The 26,967-nt window shown below is 43.1% G+C and overlaps 1 protein-coding gene across 3 annotated transcripts in view; it reads right to left on the bottom strand.

The window, feature by feature from the left end:
- Positions 1 to 1,521: 1,521 nt before the first annotated feature.
- CD6 (CD6 molecule) overlaps positions 1,522 to 26,967 on the bottom strand; it is a 46,721-nt gene continuing 21,275 nt past the window's right edge. For 2 of the 3 annotated variants that reach the window (XM_061613059.1, XM_061613058.1), the window contains exons 3-11: positions 23,333 to 23,641; positions 18,103 to 18,408; positions 15,340 to 15,417; positions 14,107 to 14,247; positions 12,894 to 13,016; positions 7,558 to 7,659; positions 5,002 to 5,118; positions 3,940 to 4,050; positions 1,522 to 2,541 (exon numbers count right to left, since the gene is read on the bottom strand). In XM_061613059.1, the coding sequence (XP_061469043.1) occupies positions 2,447 to 2,541; positions 3,940 to 4,050; positions 5,002 to 5,118; positions 7,558 to 7,659; positions 12,894 to 13,016; positions 14,107 to 14,247; positions 15,340 to 15,417; positions 18,103 to 18,408; positions 23,333 to 23,641 (1,382 nt within the window). In that variant the 3' untranslated portion in view covers positions 1,522 to 2,446. The remainder of the gene's footprint in view (positions 2,542 to 3,939; positions 4,051 to 5,001; positions 5,119 to 7,557; positions 7,660 to 12,893; positions 13,017 to 14,106; positions 14,248 to 15,339; positions 15,418 to 18,102; positions 18,409 to 23,332; positions 23,642 to 26,967) is intronic. The other variant, XM_061613060.1, reaches the window with a different exon arrangement.

Here is a 26,967-nt window from a genome sequence, read left to right as displayed (position 1 = left end):
TGGCAGAGATGGAGATATGCTGGCAGGACAATGCATCAGTTCAAGTCCCCTGGCACACCAGTGGAGAACTCCACCAGCATAGATGTTTCATTGGCACAGTGGGGGGAAGTGGAGCATGCTGGGGGCAGGCATAAATGCATCACATCCAGAGCTCCTTCGTTTTCCCAACAAACCCACAGAAATGGTGGAAATCTACAGCAGTCCTGGGTCTGGTGTAATTAATTCCTTCCCATTGTGGCCAATGGGAGGGAAGGAGAAAAAGCTGCATTCCCCCCTCCATCCTGCACTGCCCACCGTGAAGGGGCAGGGCAGTGAATGGGACGATGGTCCTGCAAGCAAATCTCTGGAATCTTTCGCCACTCCAGCATAAATGTGAGTTAGGGTTGCTCTACCTGAGACCTTCTTAGGAGGATCTAGAAGAGACAGGGATGGGATGGGGTCCTTTAGAACCTGACAGGGAACATGCCCCAGAGATTGGTAGCCAAATAGCAACTGCTCCCCTGCTCTTTATACTGGCTTGTGGATGCTCTCCAGCTCCCTCCCCATTTCTCCCAGGACTTAACTCTGCCCTAATTCCAAAATCTGTAAGGAGAATAAAAATCAGATATCCAAACCTCAACAAAGCTTTAAAATATATATATATATAACATCATTACAAAAGTGCAATGGCCTACCTCACCATGCTAGGATGAGTAATTACAACCCCCCCCCCGAGAATACAACTTAGGTCTCATCAGATACATTCATTATTGCCAACCTTAGATGCATCCTGTCCTGGCTACAGTGCAGCAAGCAGTTCTTGACAGGCCTTTTGGTTAACCCCAGAGACTGACTACTCCTAGACACATAGAACAGTTGTCTACAATGCTAGAGATGAGTACTACGGGGTAAAGGGAGGGCTGAGTGCTAGGCTGGGCCAAATGCTTCATACTGATGCTGACCTTCACTCACTTGGGTATGATTGTCTTAGGAAAGTCACTGCCATGGCTGCAAGTGTCCCTCCGGATGTTACTGGATGATGCCCATATTTCTGGCCAATGGTCAAGGTTAATTGGAGGGCCACAGCTTCCCCAACCTGCATTAGACCATATATAAAGCTGCATTATGCTTAGTCAGATCATTGGTCCATCTAGCCTAGTATCAGCTACTCCATTTGAAAGATGTTCTCCTGTGTATCAGTTAGAGGTCCTGCTCAGCTTTGTTACCTGAGATGTTTTTAACTGGAGATTACTGCACCTGGTACTTAATACATGCAAAGCATGAACTGTGGTTCTTCCCCAGATTTGCTTTTGTAGAAGAAACACTGCTATACTCCAAAAGTACTAGTCAATACCTGTTGGTCTCCTTGTTGCCTTGCTGGGCTCTCTGAATGGGAAGAAGACTAGGTCTCTCATCCTCAATCCCTTGAGCAATGTTTTGCTTTTCTAGACCACCTTCCATCTCAGAAGCTCGCAGGTCCCAGAGAGGAAAGCTAGTATCACTGTGAGATGATGGAGAAGTGCTAACAATCACTGCTCCATTTCCCATAATGGGGAGAAACTCAAGGACAGAAAAGAGAAAGGGGCTTGAACTTTCCCACTCCAAGAGACAGACAACAGCAAGGTCACGCATAGACTCAAGCCTTCCTCATTCTCAAGCCCCTGTGCTTTAATTGTAAGACTTTCATCTGACTAGTAATTGAATTCCTTTCCCGCTACATGTGTTTGATACACCACCACGGCAGCAAAACAAACACATACACCCAAGTACTACCTTCCTGTGTATCCTGCTGGGAAAGGGGAACCCTTGAAATAGCAATTTTAAATTTCTTCAGGTGAATACCACTGACATCTAACCCCATCAATGAAAGAACTCCATTCTTATCCAGAGTCCCCTGGCAATTAAAGAGCTCTTCCCAAAGAAGAAGCTACGTTCCCTGGCCCTGTCATAGGGGTTCTGATTCCAAGAACGAGGCCTTCGTTTGAGCTTCATCCCTGCTAGCATCTCAGGGGAAGTATGCATTAGTGATGTAACACTGTTCAAGGTGATTGGCTAGTGCTTATTGCTGGATGCTTTTGTCTCAGCTGCCTGGATTTTGAAGCTAGGAGGGCGCAGGTGGGTTGCCTGCTGAGGCTGTAGGAATATCAGTCTCTCAGCTGCTTTGTGATAGCATATCAGTGGCTGGCCATACAAAACCAAGAAAGGAAAATCTATACCAGAGCTCAGTTTTTGCCCTCATAAGGTTATACCCACAATAGCACAAGTTGGAAATGTTGGTCCTGGGATGGAGTTGGACAAGGACATATCTTTGTGGGAGCTGATCATCTTCCAAAATGCTGAATCCTCAAGGCCAAGCCTGTGGAAATAGGTCTCTTTCCGTTCTTAGACTTCCCATCCTTGGCTGTTTCTGAAGGAGGCGTTGCTAAAGACAGATGGAACTGCATCATCCCTGGTGCATCCCTGCCCTTTAGGGCCACATGTCATCATAATTGCTGCTGTCAAATGAGCCATTCCCAGGCCCAGCCTCGGAGTTCACCAAAGGTTTGGAAAAAGATGTCAAGCCTGAAGCAAAGAAACGAGAAGGGCCTTAGAGTCAGCTGCCAAGAAGCCGAAGGGCACTGCTCAGGAGGAAGATACTAAGAGGTTAGCTGAGATGTTTGCTGACCTAACTAGCCAGCTGTAAGGCCTTTCAAGAGGCCTCAGTGGGTAATGAGGGAGACAACTGTTGCTACTGGCCCCTGTACATCTCTCTTTAGGGTATTCTATTCTGCTGACAATTGCTAGAGCCTTGCACTATGGGCTGCAATAATTGGTTGCCCTATGTTTAAATGGGGAGGTGTAGGACCCATGAGCCTTAACTGTCCCATAAGAGCAACTTGTTTTGACTAAGCCACAGATGGCCAACTGGCAGCATACACACCAGATCCCAGACTCCCAAGCAATGCTGTCTGGCACCTGGCAGCCCTACAAGATCTTAACCAAGATAGGGTCAACTGTTTGCCCACAGTTTCACATGGAAATTTTTACTTTTAATGTTACATCTCTCTCAGGTAGGGATGGGGGAGAATATCTGACAAAACTGAACCTGGTACCAGATCCTGGCTGAATTCGCTGGTTCTCTATCCCTTTGGAGTGGCACCAATCTTTTGCAGCAGGCAGCGGCTGTAATCAGCATGGATTTTGCGGCCGTGACTGCAACCGGCAATAATTTTTTTCCTGAAATCCTTCCCCTATTTTACTTCTTTTCTTTGTAATTATTTTTTGAAATGTTTTTCCTCTCCGCCAAAAAACTACGTGGAATGCTGTTATTTACATAGGTATCTACAAAAACCATTATGTAATTTTTGCAACCCCCAAAAAACTCTGCAGATGGAATCACCCAAAAACATGTGCAACAGATCGAATTGGCAAGCGCCAGAGGAAACAAAAAAAGGACGCACTGGTAAAGAAACAACGGACTATCGAAATGCATGCGAATTGGCACCATGCAGTGAACCCCATCCCTATTCTCAAGTTTGTATGTAATATGCAGGCTCATTTAGAAGTGTGTAATACAGTTCCTAAGCACTTATGCCCCATAACTTCAAAGCCTTCATTGCCAGATAGTGCCAATTTCATTGCAGAGTCTGACCTCAGGGCTGGACTATGGAGCAGCCTCTGACAATATGCACATTGGCTTTCCCTAGCCCAAGCCATCCTTCATGTTCAGCTAGGAGCTCCCACATGATAGTATAGTTTTGAACAACTGTCCATCTCTATAGACAACTGCAATCTTGTAACAATCTGATCCCTTGTTAAGAATTCTAGCACTACGGACTCAAATGCTAGATCCAGCCAACCAGTTACATTTCATATTTGTTTCTAATGTTTAGAAAAGATGCAAAAGTATTTTACTTTGTGATGAGCTCTGAACGTACTAAATGACTAACTGAAGTTCCATTTCATAACAATCCTACTCACCTCCAAAGGACGGGTCATTTTCTGGCTGGCTTCCTTGCTGCTGTTTCTGGATGTTCTCATACCAATCTCCATCCCCAGAAGAGGTGCTGTCACTGTCTTCAGCTGTAGGTCCTGCTGGTGAAAACCATGGATATATTGTCTTCCACTACAGAAAGGAACCAGGCAATTGTGCTGGATTTCTCTGCATGTCCCTCACATTCTGAGACAGAGTTGAATTGGCACTTTATGCAATTTATCATCATAACTTCTCAGCACTGACTCATGTTTCATAGCCCTGAGGTGTGCCTGAAATGTGAAGGCGAGATCTGTGTTTCACTCACTCACTCAAGGGCATGCGGTAGAGGTGCACAAAAAGGTGCAATTGCCCATGGCTTCCTTACATGTTATATACCATGTGTTTGCAATGTACATCAACCTTGGGCTCCCAGATATTGCTGGAGGACTACAATGTCCATCATCCCCAATCAAATTAGCCAACAGTCAGGGATGATGGGAAGAACACTAGTTAATGGACATATGCCCTTCCTTCACACTTGAAACAAATACTAGTTGCAAACATGACTGCCATGCAAAGTGAGAATCAGTCCTCCAACATTATCTTAAACCCAAATGGACTAAGTCAGAAACCCTTTGAGTACCCTTTCTCTACCGACTGGTGCAACCACTGGGGATTCTGTGGGACAGACTTTACTGTCTGTTTTGGAAATGTGTGCTGTAGAGGAGATGAGAAAAGAAAAAGCTACATGGACGTAAAGTTAGGATGTTCATTGCACCATAGGAATTCTCAAATGATGATAGATCAAGACCCAGACCTTCAAGACCCAACTTCTTGGGTTACTTATGTAGCACAAGACCTAGGCTGTGCAAGTAATACAAAAAGTTGTTTGGTTGCCAATGGAGCAATATGCAGTCTCAGAAGTGCATCACAGGAACGTTCATATAGGATACTGAAGCTGAGGTTTTCATATGGCAATGAGGCAAGAGACTGGATCCCGTAAATGAAATCAGTAACAATTTCACAGTTACTATGCAAGTGAATAAGTGTGGAAAGGCTCTCCTCACCCCCTTGTGGATAGCTCTCAGAGGCAGGATGGTTGCTCTCACTTTCTTCATGCATAGTTGGCATGGCAAAATTGTAGAGGGGAGGGTCTTCGTCAGTAGCTCGGTTTCGAAGAGAATCTGAAAGCAGGGGCCAGACAGACTTCATCAAGCTCTGAGAAGCAAGGAAGGAGTAAAGAAGAACCTAGGGCTAATGTTACATCCATTCCTGGAACTGCTCAGTTTCGTGAAAAGCTCTTGGGCAGGGAAATCTACCGAATATCTTGGTTCCCCCCAGAATGCTTAGAAGCACAAGTTGAATGGTCAGAAAATTAGACCATTTTATATGCTGTGCACTACCTGTGTGCACTCCTGAAGCCTTGGACTTGCAGTTCCTTTAACCCTAATCTCCCACAACCTCTAAAACTTACATGGGTTTTTACCTTGCTAGGCAGACCACAGGGGCAAAATTCCTTCTCAGGTCTGCCTGGGTGTCTACCTGCTCCCTCTATCCCAGCCCTCTCCAGGTGCCTCTCCGCCCACTCTCTCCCAGTTCTCCCCCAATTAGATGGGAGGGGCCAGTTGACATTGCAGGATGCACCTATGGTGCATCTTCCACTCTCCATGCAGTCCTTGTACAGGCACAAAGAACCCGCAGATCGGTAACCCACAGATTATATTGGGTTGAAAGTGAAGAAACACTCTGGATTCATATGCAGCTTCCTACAAGGAAGCCCTCTTGGTAGTTTAATTATACTCAGAAGTTCAGGGAGGGGGATGGTGTCCCAGGAGAGGGCATTCTCTGTGGCAGCCCCTCTTTACCCTGGCCTTCGATACCTGAGATGTATATTTTTAGGACCCACCCTTTTTTCTGTGATGTTGTTTGGGTTGTTTTTAACTGTTTTTAATTATATGGTTTTAAATTGTTGTAACCTGCCCTAGGACCTTTGGGTGAAGGGTGGGTAATAAATCCTGATTCATTATTATTATCATTATTATTATTAGTAGTAGTAGTAGTTGTGGAATTCTCTCCTCACATAGGTGTGTCTGGCACCTTCATTATACAGACACAGACGTTCAACCTGGCCTTTGAAACTTGAAATATATGTATTTTAGGACCCTCTTTAGCTGTGAATGTAATTTGTTTTAAACTGTTTTTAACATTGTATTTTTATTGTTGTAGTCCACCCTGGGACCTTTTGGTAAAGTGAGGGTAATTATTATTATTATTATTATTATTAATAATAATAATAATAATAATAATAATAATAATAACAATAATAAAAAATGTAACTTCCTATATACAAGAAACATTCAATTGCCTCTGAATGCGTATTGCATAAAAATGCAAACCCATAGATGGGGTGCCTAGAAACCTAATTTTCACCACTTAATCTGCTCTTTCCTTAGGTCAGGAGGCTCTTCCCTGTGGAATTTCAGAACACATGGTTTGTAATGAGAAAAGCTGCAGCTTCCTTGAGAGATTGTGGAGGAACTTGGGGACATGACAAGTGGACAAAGCAGCATGAATAAGCAGTAGTGCTGCTGGGGAAGGAGTTGTTTACGGGTCTAACTAAATATTGAGTACAGTTTTGTCTGCATTTTTCATTAATACTGATCTAAGTCAAACTTCCAAAGCTGCTGTTAGTCCTGCAAAGGAGGGCACTATACTGGCTTGTATCCAACTACTGAGAGTAGACCCATTGAAACTGATGAACCTCAGCTAGTCATGTCTGCTCTGAGTAGGATTGGTATTGGATACACCACACTACATTTTCCCTTTCAGGGATAACAGCAGCTGGGGGTGAAATGGGTAACATTTCAGTTAGGAAAACAGCGCAAAGAAAAGGGTTAAATACCATATCTCCAAGCAACACAGCTCTCCTCAAATCCAGAAACTCCCTACAGAGCCAAAACACAAAATGTCGTAAGAGTAGGGATGAGGGAGAAATTTGATTCAGTTTGCATTTCAAGTCACATCTATCAGACGAGACCCAAAACATTGTGATCCTTCAAAATTTAAACTTATCCCTATTTTGCAACCTAGCAATATTTACAAAAATGCATGTATTAGGGGAAAGTGTGCATTAAAATGAATATGAGTGAAAATAACATACAAAAATGCATTATATTAAGAGAAATTACTTGCAAAACTGTGTACGTTAATTAGTAAAAACTGCATACAAAAATGTGTGTGTTATATTCACACTAAAATTGTTGTTGTTATGTGCCTTCAAGTCGATTACGACTTATGGCGACCCTATGAATCAGCGACCTCCAGTAGCATCTGTCATGAACCACCCAGTTCAGATCTTGTAAGTTCAGGTCACACTAAAATGCTGAAGAATTTGCATGAGGATTTTTTTAAAAATTGCAAATAGCTGCAGAAATGTGGAGAACTGAATTTAGGCCTGGAAAAATGAGAAACTGAGAGAACCGAAATTGACAGATTCTTCCACCCCTACATAAGAGCTAATCATGGATCTTCTGTGTAATGCCTAGTTTGGCTCAGAGAAGCTAGAAAGTTTCTGAAGGACAGCAGTGTGTGCCTGGAAGCAGCAGCAGTGGAGAGATGCTCACTGTAGAAGGTAGAGAGGCTCATGGGTGGTTTGCTGTTGAAATCATAGTGTTCATAGTCAGAATCAGAATCTTCACTAATAGGCGTAGGCATCACTGCTGTTGCTGAAAGGGAGAACGCAAACATTAGTCAGCTCAGGGAGAACCAGGCAGAGGGACTGTCAAGTAAGTCTTTGGGGCAGAAGTCCAGGGCCCCACTCCGCAGAATATGCAGTAAGGTTCCCAAATGCAACAGGGCTGCTTACCATATTTGATTGATTGATTGATTGACTGATTTTATTACATTTATATCCCACCTTTCCCCCAAGGAGCTCAAGGTAACATACAAACATGGTCTTCCCCCTCCCAATTTTATCCTCACAACAACCCTGTGATGTAGGTTAGGCTGAGAGACAGTGACTGGGCCAAGGTCACCCAAGTAGGGATTTGAACCCTGGTCCCTCAGGTCCCAGTCCAACACTCTAACCACTACCAAAGAGAGTATGTGTGGCACAGCTTTAACTCCAGAGTCTAAAATTAAGCAATCATACTATTGGAACCAGCCTATAGTTTGGTAAAATGAGAAGCTGCCAGTCCCTGCCCTGGTGTAGTAATAGATTTTTAAGGTACTGAAGTCCTCATTACCAAAGACTCTGGGACAACAAACATTCATGGGCAGTTGGAGTCTCTTCTTGATGTACTGGAACAAAAGTAAATCATATGAAGAAGCTTGTTCTAGCAGGGTAGCTGCCTTAGTGTGTTGCAGCAAAAATAACAGAACATTTTGTGGCACCTTAAAGACAAAGGTTGCTTTCAGATTACCTGTTTATTGAGTATTCTTTCTGATTTGTTCGCACAAAGTCCATGGGGAGGTCATATGACCCCCGTTGTTCATTGAGCATTCATTCTGATTTGTTTGCAAGGAGGTTATATGATGTCAGGTCAAGCAGTTGTTTGTTGGCGTGTGTGGAAATTGCGTGACCGGTGTGTTACAGTTGACAGCGAGATGGTCAAGAAATCCAGGCACAAGAACTAGTTTAAGAGTCCTTTACTTTGGACATTAGGAACATCAAAACAAATCACTCACTTCTCTCCAGCTACAAAACACTCTCCAGCAAGAACTCCTTCCCCCACAGAGCTTTCGGTTTCTCTCCAGCCTTAAGTAGATAAGACTGGCCTCGCTGGGCACAGCTGCCAGCCAACGTCCTTGGCGCGCATCCTTGCTGGCTTAACCCCATAATTAATTTTCTTGCTCTGCTACTCATGTGAGGCACATATGCACGTACACACATATCCAACAGCCCCCACCTGTGTCTCACATGAACACAATCACAACATTCAGGTCTTATAATACATTTTACAACTTATCATTACATTTCAGTACATTCAAGTTGCATCCCTTACAGCTTTATTCATTCACTGACTTCATTGACTTTCGGATTTACACAAATCACTCCCAGCCTTTCGATCAGTTCGCTGAACTTCTCTTGGCACAACGGCTTGGTCATCGAGTCCGCCAGCATGTCTTTTGTGTTGCAATATGTTAAGGCAATAAACCCCTTCTGTACAAGATCTCGCACGTGCTGGTACCTGACGCTAATGTGTTTGGTTCTTTTTGTGTGTGCCTCTGAGGATGCCATACTGATGCACGTTTGATTATCCTCATGTACAGGGATGGGCAGTGGCACCTGTATGTTTAGGTCCTGCAGGAGCAGGTCATACCATTGGAGCTCGTTACAAGCGTTCGACAGGCCGACATATTCGGCCTCTGAACTGGATGTGGCGACTATCGCCTGTTTTCTGCTGCTCCAGTCGACCACTGATCCATTCCATACCACCACTATGCCCGTGGTTGATTTCCGGCTGGACATATCACCTGCGTGATCTGCATCTACGTAGCATTCTAAATCACCTTGCGAATGTGCAGAGAGCATGAGACCCTTCGTTTTTGTGCCTTTCAAGTAACGCAACACTCTTTTTATGCCTTGCCAATCTGCCTCTGAAGGCTGCGCAACTCGCCTACTCAGTATGCTGACCGCGTTACAGATATCTGGCCGTGACACCTTAGCCAGATACTGTAACTTCCCCAGCACACTTCTGTACAAGGCTGGGTGGGCACAAGGTGTATCAGTGACATCTTGTTGGAATGTTACTGTCATTGGTGTTCGCACCGCATTGCATTCCAGCATGTCACACTCCTCCAAGAGACGTGTGATTTTTCCCTCCTGCTTAAGGATTATACAGCCATCAGAGGTGCGCTCTATGTCTGTACCTAAGTACTGTGCCACCGGACCCAGGCTTTTGGTGTCCACCTCCTTGCTCAAGCAGGTATGGAAGTCTTTTTCCTCCTGAGCATCATTATAAAAATAGAGGATGTCATCCACGTAAACAGCACAGTATGTGCACCTAGTTCTTGTCATCTTCACATACACACATGTGTCAGCTGTGCACCTCCTGAAGCCCATGTCCCGCAGCACACTATCGAGCTTCATGTTCCAGCACCGGGTGCTCTGTCGCAAGCCATACAGTGACTTATTCAGCTTGCATACCAACCCCTGTTCGGATAACAACCCTCACCATGGAGGAAGGCCGTGCTGATATTTTCCACATATTTGTGCTGGGTTTTCAGTATTTTCCAGTACACTTCCCTATCACTCCTGTTACTGCAAAAAATCTGATGCTTTTTTGCGGGGGGGGGGGAGGAGTGGGTTTGTTGCACAAGAGTGCCAAATCCACTTTAATTGCACAGCCTGTACCGTGAAAATTAGAGATGTGCACTGGATTTGGCCAAAGCCCAAGCCAAATCGGGCCTATTTGGAGGGACTTGGTCGTTCGACAAGTCCAGTTCAGACGCCACAGATTACTACAGGTCAGGTTGGATGACCCAAAGCAATCCATGGCTGTCAGAAGGTGGGGCATCAGGCAAGAAGGAGAGACAGGCAGGGCAGGAAAACCCCACGAAAAGGCCAAGATCTACCTCAGATCGCCAGCTGCATCTTCCGAGGGAAGAGAAGCCCAGCTTCCTGCTTGCTGACACTCTCCTGCCTGCCTGCCGCCTCCACCCCAGATCGATCCCTCTGCTGAGGTGAGTGGATTGCTTTAGGAAAGCTGTTTGCAAAGCATCAGCTGCACTGATGAGCAAAGGGGTTGATTCTGGAAGGTGCTTCTTCGCCTCTTCCCCCCCCCCAGGATCAGTACCTCTGCTGGGGAGGGACTGTAGCATCCTACAGAATTGACTTCTTGGTTGGGAAGAGAGGGAGGAGACACAAGGTCTCCTTCCCTCGCTCCTCTCTTGGCTATATGTTTAATTCGGGTTTTCAAGCCCTAATTAAACGTTAGCCCTGCTGCCAAACTTAAGTGGGACCGGATCTGGGGCAGGGTGGTGATCCCCAGGTCAACCCAGGGCAGGTCAGCCTGATGTCTCCTGGATCAGAGCTACGGGGCAGATGGGGGAGGGCTGCCCTAATGGAAACTGTAAATCTGGTATGCAGTTGAACCCCACCCGCAAAATGGTGACAGTCTGGGACTAATATATATAATGGCATAAGCTCTCTTAGACTAGTTGTCCACTTCATCAGGTGCAGGAATTGCTGTCTTCAGTTGACAGAGTACAAAACACTGTCAGTGATGACACAAACGTCCTGGCACAGGTATTAGCATTAAGATATATGATATTTAAATTTCTGTATAATTTTCTAGCTGCAGGCTTCTTTCTGGAATTATCTTTTTTGTTATTTATCTTTATGAAAATAAAAGTAGTGAAACTGAGAAGAATCCTGACGGGGCAATATTTGGGCTAGAGGTGGGTGAACCATTTCAGTTTCTCTCCATGTCTCATTTTTCCAGTCTTCCGTGCTCTGCATTTCCACATTAATTTGTGAGTTGAAAATTAATCAGCATTTACTGCGAATTTGTCAGAATGTTCACATTTTTCTTCACAACTTTGCCTAATATATACATTTTTGCACAACAATTTTCCCCAATATAATGCATTTTGTATGTTATTTTTACGAATGCATGCATTTATATACACACTACCCGAGTATGTGCATTTTTGTACACATTACTTGGCTGGAGAATTGCATTGCAAAATTCAAAGAAGTACAAATTTCAAAGGATGGCTGAGTTTCTGTTTGCATATTGCTTCAGAAAGTGCAAATTAGGTATGTTCACCTTTAAATGTGAACTGAATCGAATTTCTCCCCATCCCTTATGAGGACTTACCAGAACAAACAGTTTAAACCTTCCCCTATTACACTTTACTTTTTGCGGGAAAATGCAAGAACACAACATCAATTCTGATGTCATGGAAGGTGAAGGAAAGCAGCCCTTCTGCAGAGAGAGGGGAAAGCCATGCTGCTGTTATATTCTTTTTAATAGACTGGATGCTGTGTGCTTAAGCTTGTAAAAGGTGGAGAGCTCACTGTACAAAGACTGCAGTTGCATTAAAGCTGATACTGATGGGTCCCAAGGCAAAGTTGGTTTCATTTTGATGGGTTTCTGGGTTGTGTGTGGGTGCCAGATTAAGAAACTGACACGATCACATTTACTCCAGAGTTTCGGCTTTTATGAGAGCCTCATTTTTTAGACTAGCGTTATGGTGACAATGAAGTGCATGCACGCAAGGGAGATTCACATTGCACACTCTTATCAGCTGCAGTAATGTCATTCGTTGGGGAAAGATGTATACTTTTCCTAACTGGGGAAATGCAGTCTCCCTCATAGGGAAATTCAACAAGGCCGTTAGTAGGGGGGAAATTCCTAATTTCCTTTACTAGGAAAATGATGCCCTTATAGTGAAATTCTTCCTTACAGAGCTCAACACAACAAATGAGCAAGTGCTATGGTTGGATGACACATTGCTCCCCTAGTTGTGATAAGCGTTAGGAACAAGGAAGACATGAAGTGCATCTTTGCATTTAGCATGCAGGTTTTTTAAAATGCAAACAGCATCAGTTGTGGGAGGATGAGGATAAGGATGGTAGCTGGGATTTCCCCCGAAGGAAATACCAGCTCCAAATCACGGGTTTTCCTCTGGGGGAAGAAACAGCCTGCTGTGATCCTGCGATAGTAGATATAGATGGTAACTACTACAGCAAAGAAGAAATTGACATTGTTAGCATGTCCCAGCAACCCTTATTAGGTGGAAAGCCTATGAGAAAAGCCATTACAGCAGTGTTAACCATTTCATTCCCAGCAGCCCACCACCAACAGCCTTATGGATTACTGACAGATTCTGACCTAAACCATCAAACAAGGAACAAATTAACCTTCTAGGAAGGGAGTAGAGAGAGAAAAAAAGATGGCTAGATGGAATAAGGGAGACACAGGTAAGGTAGGCAAGTGATAGCTTCTTGTACCTTCTTCTTTGGGGAGGCTTGTGGGGGCTTCCCGATAGTCATTACTTGCTCCAGTGGTTGACAGCTGCACACTGTGATTCAGCAGGACTGGGGCAGTTACTGAGGCAGAGGAAATGGCACAATCTGCAATCAGAAAGAGATACTCCATTCTGTAAGACTCTCCTGCAAAGGGACACGCAGACAGGAGTTTTGACTCCTCCTTTGACTATGGCAGAGATGAGGAACCTGGGCCTTCCAGATGTTGTCGGACTACAACTCCTGTGTTCCATGACCATTAGTCATGCTGGGTGGGGCTGATGGGAGTTGGAGTCTAGCAAGATCTGGAGGTTCCCCATCCCCAGCTTATATATGCATTCCTTCCAGACCTCAGAAGGCGTTGATGTGACAGTCTCACAATCACAGGAGTAGTCATTGCATTAGCCAGAGGGGTAAAAATAATCGTTTCCAAACAACCATACTGGCCTTTGAGCAGTGGAGAAGTGAAACATGCCTGCAACAAATGTGCTTCCTTAAAAGGACAACATTTGGATCTCTGCCAAAAAGAATAGCGTCTGCACATATTTACTGTGAAAAGCAATAATAGTTTGGAAAGGCCCTAAGGAAGTAGGCCCTCCAGAGTAACTAAAGTAACTTCAGACATTACTTTGTTCGTACAAGCATCTTACAGCCATCTTCATCTTAAGCATTTAGGGGCTGCTCATATACTGCATACCAAAACTACTTTTACTACTGCATGAACACACAGCAAGGAGCTGTGGTAGGGATGGGCTAGAATTCCACCCAATTGGGATTTGGTATCAAATTTTCCATTAATTCTCTTATTCTCAATCACTGAGGATCAGATTTTAATGTAGCGAATTTCCTCAGCTAATTTTGAAAACAAGACTTTTTTTTTTAAAAATCCACTTCTAAAACATTGATTGTGAGAATGATAATTTATCAGTAGTTTCTTTCTTTTCAGCAAGACTGAAAAAACTTTTGACAGCTTATGACATCTTCTTGGTGGTGGTATGGGGATGGCAGGAACATTTTGCAGTTATTCTGATTTCTGCCAGGAAGGGATCTGGCATCTGTTTCAAAGCCGTACTTAAGCCTTACTACAGTATCTCTTCAAAAGGTGATATATTATACCCATCCCACCAAATTTCCCATTACATTTTTTATAGTTTTCTTCTTTTTATAGTGCTGGTGACGCCCAGCATACCAAGCGTACCGTTTTTCCTTCGCCTGTGCAGCAAAATGGTGATAATTAGAGTCAGAAGAGCCAAAACCAGGAGAAGACCAAGGACAATGCAGAGGATCTGGAGCATCTGGTATGATGGTCTAACTTCCAAGTTCTCAGGTCTAGTGAAACCTGCAGATGGAAACATCAGCAGAGGTGGGTGGGTGAGTGATAAGGATGGATGAATATATCAGCTTCAGTTTCTCTCCATTTTACCAGGATTAAGTCTGATTTGCCCCATTGTGATTTTGTTTTAAAATTGGCATAAAAATGCGTATGCAAGTTTTGTGCACATTTCCCCTAATATACATATTTTTAACAGAATTTTGCCCAATGTAAGCATTTTTTGCAAGCAGTTTCCTCCAACAGCATACATTGTGCATGTTATTTTCACAAATCTCTGCATTTTTGCATGCATTCTTTGGTCTCCCCACATCTGCTCTTCTTGGGCACATGAACCTCTCCTCTCTCTCAATTTTCCTCCCTCTGGGCATTCTCCTCTCACTATCATTCCACTGCTGGAACACTCTGTATTCTTTTCCTGGTCCCTGCTCCCCATGGTCATCACTTTGCCACTTTCTTTTCCTAGTCTTCTTCTATCTCTCCAGCCTCAGGCCTTTCTGATTGCTGTGTACCCCACTCTCTTGCTCAGACCAATTCAGAGTAGACAGATGCTCTTGGAGGTCACTGATTCATAGGGTCGCCATAAGTCGTAATCGACTTGAAGGCACATAACAACAACAAGCCAAAGACAGTCAGAGACCCTTGGGAACAGAGCAGCTCAGCTGGTGAGAGACAAAGGCCTTTCTGTCTGTTCCACTTCCTGTGTCATCAGAGCAGCTCAACCAACCACAGACAGAGGCTCTGCCACCACCATCACTGAATCCTTCAGTGTACTGCACTGCAGAATAGTGCAATGTATTTTCTATGGCAGTATATAACCCATTGTCACCTATTAGCCATCCTCATTGGGCCACATCTAATGTTTGTTATCTTCAGAGTGTTTGTTATCTTCAGATGTGATTAACTTAGGTCCATTAATTTCAATGGGTCTACTCTCAGTAGAGTTTATTGAGTAGAGTACTATTGGCATGGGACAGGCCTTAGCCAAGCATTGATGTGTGTAGGAATGCCTCTGGGGCCTTAGTGCTGCAATGTACAGCAAGCTTGCATTACACTGAGACTGTCTGCAGGAGAAAGCGCCTTGGAGATGCTTAAACTTACGTGGACTGGGCATAGGGGAGACTGGAGTCACTGCTTCTGTCCCTCGTGTGTTTGGAGGTTTCCCCAAACCCAGTGAACCTGAAATCCAGAAAAAAGCACAGGAGAGTGAAGAACCAACAGCACAGGAATAAACGTTACCAATTTTCAGGCTAGAGAGAGGGTGATGGAGATACATTTAGCCAGGGTTTGTCCAGACTGCATCTTTTACTGATTCCGGCTACGTGCTGCCATTGTGCGCAATAGAGAGTGGCAAATATTTCCCCCCAGTTTTTCCTTTTATGTTTTTATGATAATATTTTATTGTGTATTATAATCATGGATTTTAAGTGGTTTTGTATATTTGCTTTTATATTTTGTAAACCGCTTAGAAGCTGGGTCAGGCATTAAAACTAATTATCATCATCCCAGGGAAAGCCAGGGACACTTCCTCAACTGCTTATGTCTTTGTATTGAATTCAGGCAAACAATGCAGCCTGTGCTGGTTCCATGTCAGCAGCACCCATCAGGCCTCTGGATCAGCAGGAACCATTGTGGGGTAAAGCATGTCACAGACTTGAAGTAAAACAGCCCTTCCAATCAGAGCTAACTGAGAGCCCCCTTAGACTGTGACGCTGCGATGCTGGCTTCTGCACCATCACACAAGCTATCTTGCTACTTTGCCACCTGTCCAGTGTATTTCCAGATGGTGGTGGGACTGTTGCTCAGTGACATCTCAATCACTCCTTCCAGGGAAGCCAAACAACATCATGGCATGAAGTCCATGTTGCAGCAAGGAAACCAGAAGGCAACCCCTGCTTGCATCGTGTGGCTACCATCTGCATTGGGAAGACAACAGTGTTGGCATGGTTTACACCCACAAAATGACATTCTTTCTGTGATCAGCAGCAAAGAATCTGTTACTTCCATCATTCAGTGCTGTCATGCAAGCAACAGAAGGGCTGGTACCTGTGCCACTGTCGTTTAGTTCAGTCCTTGTTTCCTTCTTGCTCCTGGCTTAGCCTCCACTCTCTTCCATCTCTTTCTCTTGCAGCCTTTACTTGCTTGTTGTTCTCCTTCCCTTCCCACTTTTTCTGGCCTGTATAACTCAGTCTAGAAGTGACCTCTCTTCTTTTTTATGGGTGTGTGTGTGTGTGTGGAGTGGAGTACACAAGGCCACATGGGCTTATTACCCAGTATTTTCTGGAAATGGTCAGGAGATTTGGAATCTTGATGGCTTCCCCTCCCCCCTTTACTTAATTCCCCTGTACAGTTTTCCATTTCTCTTGATAATGAGTACACTGTCCATCTGTTGTAGCATGCATCATTAGGAGTGTGCAACGTGGCTCCGAAAGTTGGCTTACTGACGCCAGGCTATCTGTGCTATCTGTGACTGTTTTTTGTGAATAGTTCCTACTCCACTACAGGGGTGTTTTACAATCATCGCAGCAATGATCAACAATCTGCTTCTGTAAAGGTTTAAATGTGTGTATATATATATTTAAGCTCTAATTATCACTCAGTATAATTTTTGCATCTCATTGCTATTCAACCCCCACCTTACAATTGTTCTTCTTTAGATATCTGCCAGCTAAGATTTCTCTTCATGCATCTAACAAAATGGGCTTGAGTCCATGAACGCTTATGCTGTAATAAATAAGGTGCCGCAAGACTTCTTGTTTTTGCAGTACAGACTGTTCAGATTATATTATCTAATGGTTTTGCTTCACAAGGTTTTGCCTGTGATTGTCTACTTTCCCTCCTACATCCTGTATTTGATGTACATCTTTATGCCATCACAAGTTGGTTTATACTTGGACAGATGTGGGGTGGGTGGGGTTTGGTTGTCTGGTCATTGTGTCCTAAATTGACCATTCTTTTAAAAATGCTTATTAAGAATTCCACATTTGCCCAAGAATGAAGAGGGAAGAAAATAGGAACCATCCACTGATCCCACTGCCTCATGGGACCACTTGCGTCACTTTTTGAAATGGCAATAGAAAGGGGAACCAATACCGCGGCCCACAACACGATTGGTTATGCCTGCAGCAGAATCCCAGGCTCAAGGTGGGATTTCTGTCTTCCTTTCAGCTGGATACTGATCGAAATCTGGCCCTTCACTCTAGAATGCTTTTCACCATGGGATCTATTGGCTTCATCTTCTGCAGACAACCCACAGGTGAGAATGTGTTAAATGGAGATTAATGTTTGGCAAGGCAAACATTCAGAAAAGCCTTTGATCTTTGAAGGCAGGTGGTGGTGGTAGGGAAGCTCCAAACAGGTGGTGGAGGTGAAAATTTGTGGACCAAGTGTCCTGTCTTTAGTGATGGGCAAATCTGCCAATTTCAGTTTCTCATTTTTCCAGTCATAAGTCCATATCAGACTATGATTTATTTATTTTTTAAATAAAGGCCTCATGAAAATTCATTAGCGTGTTAGTCCAAATTTCTCCTAATATACACATTTTTGTATAGTTTCCCCTGTATACATATTTGTATGTTATTTTCATGAATATATGCATTGCACACTTTAATATATGCTTTTTTTGTAAACATTTGGCTGGAGAACTGAATTGCAAAATTGGGGGGAATGCAAATTTCAAAGGGCAGCTGTGTTATGGGTCACATACTGTTTTGGAAAGTTCAAATTTGCCTTTAAATGCAAACTGAAACAGATTTGTCCCCCACCCTTACCTGTCTCCAACATTATCTACTTGAAATCTATACCAGAGACAGGAAAAGAGAAAGAAAAGACACAATGTAGACACCTATTGGTGTCAATTATTACCATTGCATATAACACCAGCAGCTGTGAACTGGGCACACAGATTGGCATTGTTATAGCGCCAATCACAATCATTGAGTGAGTTTTCATTTCCGGAACATGCATAATACATCTTGCCCAGCAATGTGTGGTTGAAAGGCACTCTTGCGGTCAAGGCCTTATCACTGCAGCTCAATGAGTGACAGAGCACATTAGCCTCATTCTGGTACCAGTTACCATCACACACAGTGTTCCAGGTGCCCTGGTAATAAACCTCCACTCGGCCAGCACAAGCATCTAGTCCTCCTGACAGCCGCCACTCCTGGTGCTCTATGGAGGAGGTGGTAAGGGGGGGGGGGAGAGAAAAGTAGGTAGAATCAGCAAAGATAGAACAGCTAGGAAAATGCCAGTCTTATAATAATAATAATAATAATAATACAATTTTATTTATGAGTTGCCTATCTGGCCGAATTAACGGCCACTCTAGGCGACGTACATTACACAATAAAATACAATATAAAAGAACCACAATCAATGAATAGTCTAAAAAACCCCTTCCAGTTAATAACAGCATAAAAATTAATACACTCCAGAGATCCTGTAGGCCTGCCTGAATAGCCAGGTCTTCAATGCCCGGCGGAACCCCATCAGGGAGGGGTCATGGCGAAGGTCAGAAGGCAGGGAATTCCAGAGGGTGGGAGCCACAATTGAAAATGCTCTCTCTCTAGTCCGCACCAGTCTAGCAGTTTTAACTGGCGGGACTGAGAGAAGGTTTTGTGTGGCTGATCTCGTCAGGCGGCATAACTGATGATGCTGGAGGCGCTCCTTCAGATAAACTGGGCCGAAACCGTATAGGGCATTAAAGGTCAACACCAACACCTTGAATTGGGCTCGGTAAGCAACTGGTAGCCAGTGTAGATCTACTAACACCGGATATGCTGCTTGATCAGGACTAATGAACTGGTGAGATTTTGTTTTCTTGTAGGCAAGAGCTATATCTGGTATCCTGACAGCATTTTCACAGGTGACACTAAGAACTGGTATTCAACTAGAGTGTTCTATCAGCATGCAGATTTCTGCTTGCAAGCAGAACTTTTCCCCATGTCTGCTCTGGAAAGTTGGGGGAGCCCGTAAAACAGATTTAGGGGGCATGTGGAGAGAGGAGAGGGGGGGAAGTCCCATTGTTCAAGTGGAAATCCTTGCACTGACAGGACTGTGATTTAGCACTGCTTTGGATACAACCCACTAGGAGATCAGATCCTGTATCTGATAACTAGGGATGGGTGAGAATTTAGATTCAGTTCACATTTCAAGCAGAATTTATCAAATTTGCACTTTCTGAAACAATATGAGAACTGAAACACAGCCATCCTTTGAAATTCGCATTTATTAGAATTTTGGGATGCAGTTCGCCCACTAAACCATATTTTCAAAAATGCATGTATTGGGGAAAGTGTGCTTAAAAATGAATACGTGAGTGAACATAACATGCAAAAAGGCATGGAATGATGAGAAATGTCTTGCAAAAATGTGTACCTTTGTCAGAACTGCCTACAAACGTGTTTATTTGGAGAAATGTGCACTAAAATGGTGGATAATTTTCATGAGGATTTTTTTTAAAAAAAATTGCAGATCTCTGTAGAAATGTAGAGAACTGACTTTAACATTGGAAAAATGAGAAACTGAGAGAACCACAACAGACAGATCTTTCCATCCCTACTGAATAAGGCTAACTGAATAAGACACACACTGATCAGAACATTTTATCTTCAAATTAAAACTGTCTCACTTCTGTTTTCTAAATCATAACATTCAGAAATGATGGTGGACCAGGTAGAGACTATAGGCACATAAATGTAAAATCTACAGTGGTAGGATGTCCATTTGGTATAAAGATTGTTGTCTTCCATTCTTCTGTCCCACATTAATAATGTTCACATGTGTACAAAAAAAATGCATTTTTCCTGCCTTCATCTCCTTATCATATTTAGAAAATGAGCTCCAGTCCAAAGCAGGGGTATAGCTTTTTGACTAGGTGTGAAAATATCAAATGACAGCATGTGGCTCAAAGGCACTTTTGGTGTCATGTGTGAAAACATGGTTGAGTGTGCCTAGCAATAGCATAATTTATGATAATATGCCATATGGGAAACATTCCAAGAGAAAATTCTATGGGATGTATGGGTCCATGCAGGAGATCTTCCCACTCTTGATACATACTGAACTCCTAGTTTGCAAGCCAGGCATTATGAAGAACAATGTTATGTGTCTTTCAAGCAAGATACATGTGAAACATTGTACACATGAATGTCAAAATACTAGCACTATTTGCCTGGCCCTGTGGCTTTTTTGGAAACAAAGTTTGTTTCACACATTATTACTAAAAAACAGAAAGGAGATCCTCTGGATGTCTTCATCTGTCTCAGAGAAAGTATTTCTTCATGCAGCACTATGAAATTTGCTACCACTAGAGGAGAACATAAGAGCCCTGCTGGATCAGGCCAAGGGCCCATTTGTCCAGCATCCTGTTCTCACAGTGGCCAACCAGATGCCTATTGGAAGCCTACAAGCAGGACCTGAGCAGAAGAGCACTCTCCTCACCTTTGATTCCCAGCAATTGGTATTCAGAGGCACACTGCCTCCTACAATAGACGACTTTAAAAGAGGATAAGGTAAATTAATGGAGGATAACGCTATCAGTGCCTACTGGCCATGATGGCTGTGTTCTACGTCCACTGTCAAAAGCAGTATGCCTTTGAATACCAGTTGCTGGGAATCACAAGCCAGACCCTGCTTGCAGGCTTCCCATAGATACCTGATTGGTCACTGTGAGAACATAATGCAGGACTAGAAGGTCCACTGGCCTGATCTCTATTTTTACTGATTCCTTTCTGTGCCAGTGCTTGGCTATTCCACCAAACTCAGAGGACGGACAAGAAAGATGCAGGATTGGACTTCCGGGAAGGGTGGCTTCGCCTGTGCTTGCTTTTTGAGACGAGTTCTCGTCTCAGAAGAAGCTTTTTCAGCTTAAAATCAGTCAGAATGTTCTTTTTGACTGGTAAAGATTTTCTCCCGGGCAGGGAGAAACGCAGAGATTAACCACAAAGCCTGTTTTTGTTGGGAGGACTGGATTTCATTAATTTATGAGAGAAAGTTCAGCCAGCAATGCGGACGGACTTTCATCAAGCTCTAGCTGATTAAGCGACACGTTTATCTTTTCTTCAAAGAAAAACGGACCATAACAGGCAAGCATCCTTCTTTCTATTTTTTTTTCACTTGGTTTAAATTGTTGCACCAAAAAGAGATTTGTCAATGAATCAGCTATAAAGAACTTCTGGGTGAGTTATAAATTTTCTCTTTTACTCACGAAATTAAGGAGGAAAGAAATCAAAAAAGCTTATTTTTGTTTTTATTGCAAAAAGCTGGCCTGGAAGTGCATTCTAAAGATACTAACGGAAGAGGGATTTCTATTTCGAGGAGGGAAAAATAAATAAATTTGATTTATGAACTTTGGAGTATTAAATGTCCGGGACTATTTTCTTTTTGGTCTATTTCATTTTGACGAATCTGCTTGTTCACGACGCCACTAATTATTTTGATGCTGGGAACTAAAATTGTTTTGTATTCCTGAACATATAAGAGATAAGGCAGGCTGTACTGTCTACACTGATGTCAGCAAGCCTGGAATATTAACCCAATTGTGGCTGAAATAATTTTTGTTTTTGTGGTTTTAAGAATGGCAACCAGGAAAGTGATTGAGACCATGGAAGAAATTATGTTTCAGAAAATAATGGGTGAGATTGAGATAACGAAACAAACCCTGAGACAGGGTAGACAGGAGATGAAAATTGAAGTTAGCAAAATGACGCAGGAGCTTAAAGAAATAGGGGATTCTGTGAGAGAGGAGTTTGATGGGATTAGAGATGAGAAAAGAAAAATTAAAGGGAAGATACAAACCCTGGAGACTGGGACAAATGTGAAATTGGAAAAAGATTTGGAGTTTACGGATGTTAGAAATAAAGTTTACTGTTTGGAATTCAACGTTGTCTCTGAAGAAATTAATGAAGATATTAGTGATAAAGTTATCAATGTCTTGGATAATTTTCTGCACTGGAATGATGTGATGGAGCTTGACATAGAAAAAATCTATGGAATTAACTACAGATATGTGACAATGGAAAAATTCTTAAGAGATGAGCCAGTGCATTTTGTAAAAAAGAAGAACAGAGATATGACTTTACAACAATACTTCAACAACATATTCAAAATTGATGGCGAGGAAATATTTGTGATAAAAGAAATTCCCATCAGACTCTTATTATATGACTATGGCTATGACAGCAAGATTATTATGGGATACTGATAATAGAAGAATGGCTACTGAAATTACTGGACTTAACAGGATTATTGAAGATGGAATTAATATTGATAATGGAAGAATGGCTATTGAAATTATTGGACCTAACAGATTTGAATTAGATGGATTAAGCGACATGTTTATTTGGAGAAAAATTGAAAGATATATCTCTCAAGGAATTGAAACCTCTCTTTGACTTTTTGTGGAAAGTATAAAATAATGTTTATGAGATTTGATGATTAATTAAGATAACTATTGGAGGCAAGTGATTTTATAATATAATTTTAGAGACAGGATTGTTATATATTGTAGACTTATAACTGACCTGCGACAAATTGGAAGTCAATATTTTATTTTATTGTTTAATTATTTTTGTTTTGTTTTGTTTTTTGTCTTTGAAAATTTGAATAAAAAAATTAATGACAAAAAAAGAAAGATGCAGGATTGAAAATGCCCTGACTTCTTATGACCTGCTTTAACGAGGGGTGGAAACCCTTCAGCTTGCTCTCACAGGCATCTGGTTGGCCACTGTGAGAACAGGATGCTGGACTAGATGGGCCATTGGCTTGATCCAACAGGGCTCTTATGTTCTCTCATGCTCAGTTGCCAGTCTTGGAAAGGAGGGAAGGAAAACAATGCACTTCTGCCCTCATTGAAGCTGCCTAGGCAAGGATGTCAGGCTACTTCTACCTTGTCATCTTCCCCTCCTGTCCTTGCACATCTGGTGGCACCTCCAGGTATTAGTATGGCAATGTCAGTCTAGACATGTGGGCCTGGTCATTGGCCATTAGGAAACTGGCCATCCTTGGGGTAGACTGTACCAGTAGACAAACAGACATGCATATGAACACGCATGTGTGCAAGCAAGCATCCCCGTAGAAAAATATCTGTGCTGACCTGAACATATCACACCAGCATCTTCCTTGTGTCCACAGTCATGGTTCCTCTCAGATGGACAGTCCCATAAAAAAGACTCATTCCCCAAGCATTTCACTTCATCCAAATAGATGGGGCCTGTCCCTTTCTGGAAATAAGAGGCATTCAGAGACCGAATAGCCCAACCGCAACCCAACTGCTGGCACACAACTCCAGCATCAGCCAGGTCCCAGTTGTCATCACATACGGTACCCCAGGTACCATTATAGTCGATCTCCACCCTGCCAGTACAGTTGCTTCCTCCATCCACCAAACGCAGCCTCCGAATTTCTGTGGAAAAGATGCAGAGAACAGATGGATCTGAAGTCACACAGTGGTAGAAGGGAGAAACAGAAGGGCATGTACAGCTGGAAAATATATCTACAAGACTCAGTATGCCTACATATGATACCTTTCAATTGTGCTAGAACAGCAAGGTAAAGCCCATACACTCAATTGCTCACAACACCCTTGTTTTCTTTTGGAAATTTAGATCTGGCATGTATGTGAAGAACACATATGAATTGTATTGAGGTGGTTCACACATGTATGTTCATCACTTGATGACTCAAATGTATGAAGGCTCCTTACAGACAAAAAACAACAAAACAACTTTCATATCACCTCATATCCCCTCACATCACCGTGTCTCCCCCCCCCCCAACTGAGTCAGTTCAATACACCCAGCTGCCAATTATTCAGGCACAATTTACACATGCAGGAAAACAACATAGGAGGTGAAGGGGTTGAATGGACTGTACCTCAGACTGCAGGCTCTCCTGCATTAAAAAAACACCATCACAAAACCAAATCCTTTACAAACAGAAAAACCAACACAGCAGGCAAAGGTCTGGATGATGGTTTGAATTTATTACCCACCCATCATCCTAAGGTCCCAGGGCTGGTTACAACCATTTAAAATACTACCTTAAAAACAGTTTAAAACAAATTGCAGTCATAAAAGATACATCTCAGGTGTCAAAGGCCAGGTAAAAAAGGTGTGTCTTCAGCATTCATTGAAAACTGTGTAGTGAAGGTGCCACACGCACTTCTTAGGGAAGGCAATTCCACAACTTAGAGGCTGCCACAGAGAATGCTCTCTTCTGGGCCGCCACCACCCTGAGCTTCTGAGTGTAGCAGAATTACCAAAAGGGTCCCCTTTGCTTACCTTAACACCCAAGATGGGCTGCAGGGGAAAGAGGCAGTCTTTCCCTATGTGCAGGAAGTTTAAAATGTGGGAGAGCAATCAATAGTGGTATCCCCATCTGCAATCGGCCATGTCAGGATTGCCCACCTCATTCTACAACACACATAGACCCAACCATAATATTAAATATCCAAGGCTTGGTGTGGACTAAGATGGTGGAATTCTGAAGGGAGAGGGTGGATTGATTGTCATGTCCCCTGACCAGTCAGAAATCTGGAGATTGGGATGACTAACCCAGAGACCTGGGGAGGACCCCCCAAAACCAGAGTCTACAGGTGAAATCTAGAGACCTGGCACCACTATTCTACCACCTCAGGAGGCTTCCAAAACATTACCACGTCTTTCTGCTCTACATGTAGACCAGGCCCAAGTGATGAGAAATCAAGTGATACAATTGCATATATGAACCATATGAGGTTTCAGATACTGTAGCTAATGAGACAACCGGAATCCAACAGTTGAGGAAATACAGTCTGGTCCACCCACTTATTTTCTGCCCAAGAGGCATTCTCACTATAGCATGGTGCAAAAAGGCAGCTTGGCTTATGGCTGTTTGGAGGGGCCATTGTTTGTTTTCTTCGGAGCTGTGCACACAGATAACATCTTTCTCCTTCACTCATGAAACCAATATGGAAGAAAAGTATGTGTGCATTGAACAGTCATGAAAGAACTATTGGATTCTGTACTGTTTTCAGAGATCTACAGTACTTCCAGAATTAAAACACAAAGACGTGCACAATATCATGATAACCCCAAAGCTCACAGGTGGATTAGCTGTCAGTATGGTCTAGGACTATTGTAGTCAGTGACAATGTGGATGCTGGGAAGAATGAACCCTTCCTTAGGCTGCTATAGGAAATTGCCAGATTCAGCCAATGAGTCCAGGATAAGGTGACCATACATCCTACTTTACATAGGTCAATCCTCTGTTTAAAGGGTGCCAGAGGACAATCCTCTATTTGAGGCTTCCCCAATCTGGTGCCCCTCAGATGTTTTTCACTACATGATGGGAGCTGTAGTCCATCAATGTCGGAAGCACAGCAGGCTGGGAAAAAACAGTCTCCTCTTTGAAGGAGTCTGATTTAAAAATAAAGAACCAAAAGAAGGGAAAGCAGAGTCCTTGGGAGTTGCCCATTGACAGGTAGCACCTGGATGGCACACTGAGCAGAAACACAGCTCACCTGGTCACAAATGGTGAGATATATTTAAATTATACCAGTTGTTTCTCAATTTGCATCTATTAGCATACACAGATTTTAGGTCAATTTCTGTCCTCTTTTTTGGTGATATATGTCCTTTTTTTCTGTGAGGCGTAAGTGGCTACCCTAGTTCAGGAAGAGACTGCTAAAGAAAGAAAAAAAACCACCTTCTGCTTTACCACTGGGATGGGTGCAACGCAAGCTGCCGCCCACACAGCTTCCTGCCTCTTTGATGAAAATGTCATTGAGGTGAGTGCGCATGAAGCTCAGGTAACCTCAAAAACCAGTGATGAGGTAAGCTTCACACCCTGGGAGGAATTCCAGCATAGCAACTGCCCATGTTCCTAGTGGGGCACCATAGCACACACTCAGACATGTAGGTGGCATTCCTGGGAAATGGAGGGATCTTTTTCCTAGGACAACCCTATCTGTAAAAGGGAAAGCAGACCACATTTCTTGATTGGCAGTCATGAATAGTTTTTAGCTTGGAGACCATTGTAAGCTGGTCCCATCCCCACCTTGCCTCTGCTTTGTCTGCAGATAGGCTATAGGGGCTGGATACAAGAACACCCAGACTCCAAAATAAAAGATGGACTCTTGTGTCTTTGCATGCTATCCACTCTGAATTGTGCATGTTCCACCATCTCCCAGAACAAAGCAGTGGGGTGCAAGTTGTGCCCATTGAAATCTCTACATCGTCATCTCCCTATGTTCCTGAAGAAGCTAACCCACTCCTAATATAATTCCTGCAGGTCTTGACAGATTAGCCCTTCACTTCAGGATATCAGGCTCACTCTTCATTTGGAAGTTAAGGCTTCTGATATTTGCAACAGAGTTAGCATATTATCGTGTGATGTAATGTGTCTTGCTAATAAGCCCATGCCTTCATGAACCTGTCGCCACTGACAGAGGCAAGGATCCATGTACAGAAACCCTGTTCCTAATAGTTGTTTCTGATATTGTTTTCTTCAAAGGATAAATCAGTTACTACACATTCTAATTGCCTTGCCCTCCTCTAAGCAATCCAGTGTTTGTTCTTCCTCTTTGATGTACCTGTTCTCGGCAACTCAGCAATTTGATTATCCATTGATTACCCATTAATATCTGACTCAGATCTGCACCATACATTTTTAGCAAGTAGTGAGGAACAGAGCTGGCCCTATTTTTTATACACCCTCCTTCCATATGAAGTGGGCCCCATGGTCAAAATT

Source organism: Rhineura floridana, chromosome 2 (genome assembly GCF_030035675.1).
Source record: "Rhineura floridana isolate rRhiFlo1 chromosome 2, rRhiFlo1.hap2, whole genome shotgun sequence".
Taxonomy (NCBI): Eukaryota; Metazoa; Chordata; class Lepidosauria; order Squamata; family Rhineuridae; genus Rhineura; species Rhineura floridana.
The sequence above is the reverse complement of the archived record's forward strand: the minus strand, read 5'-3'. Positions and strand labels throughout refer to the sequence as shown.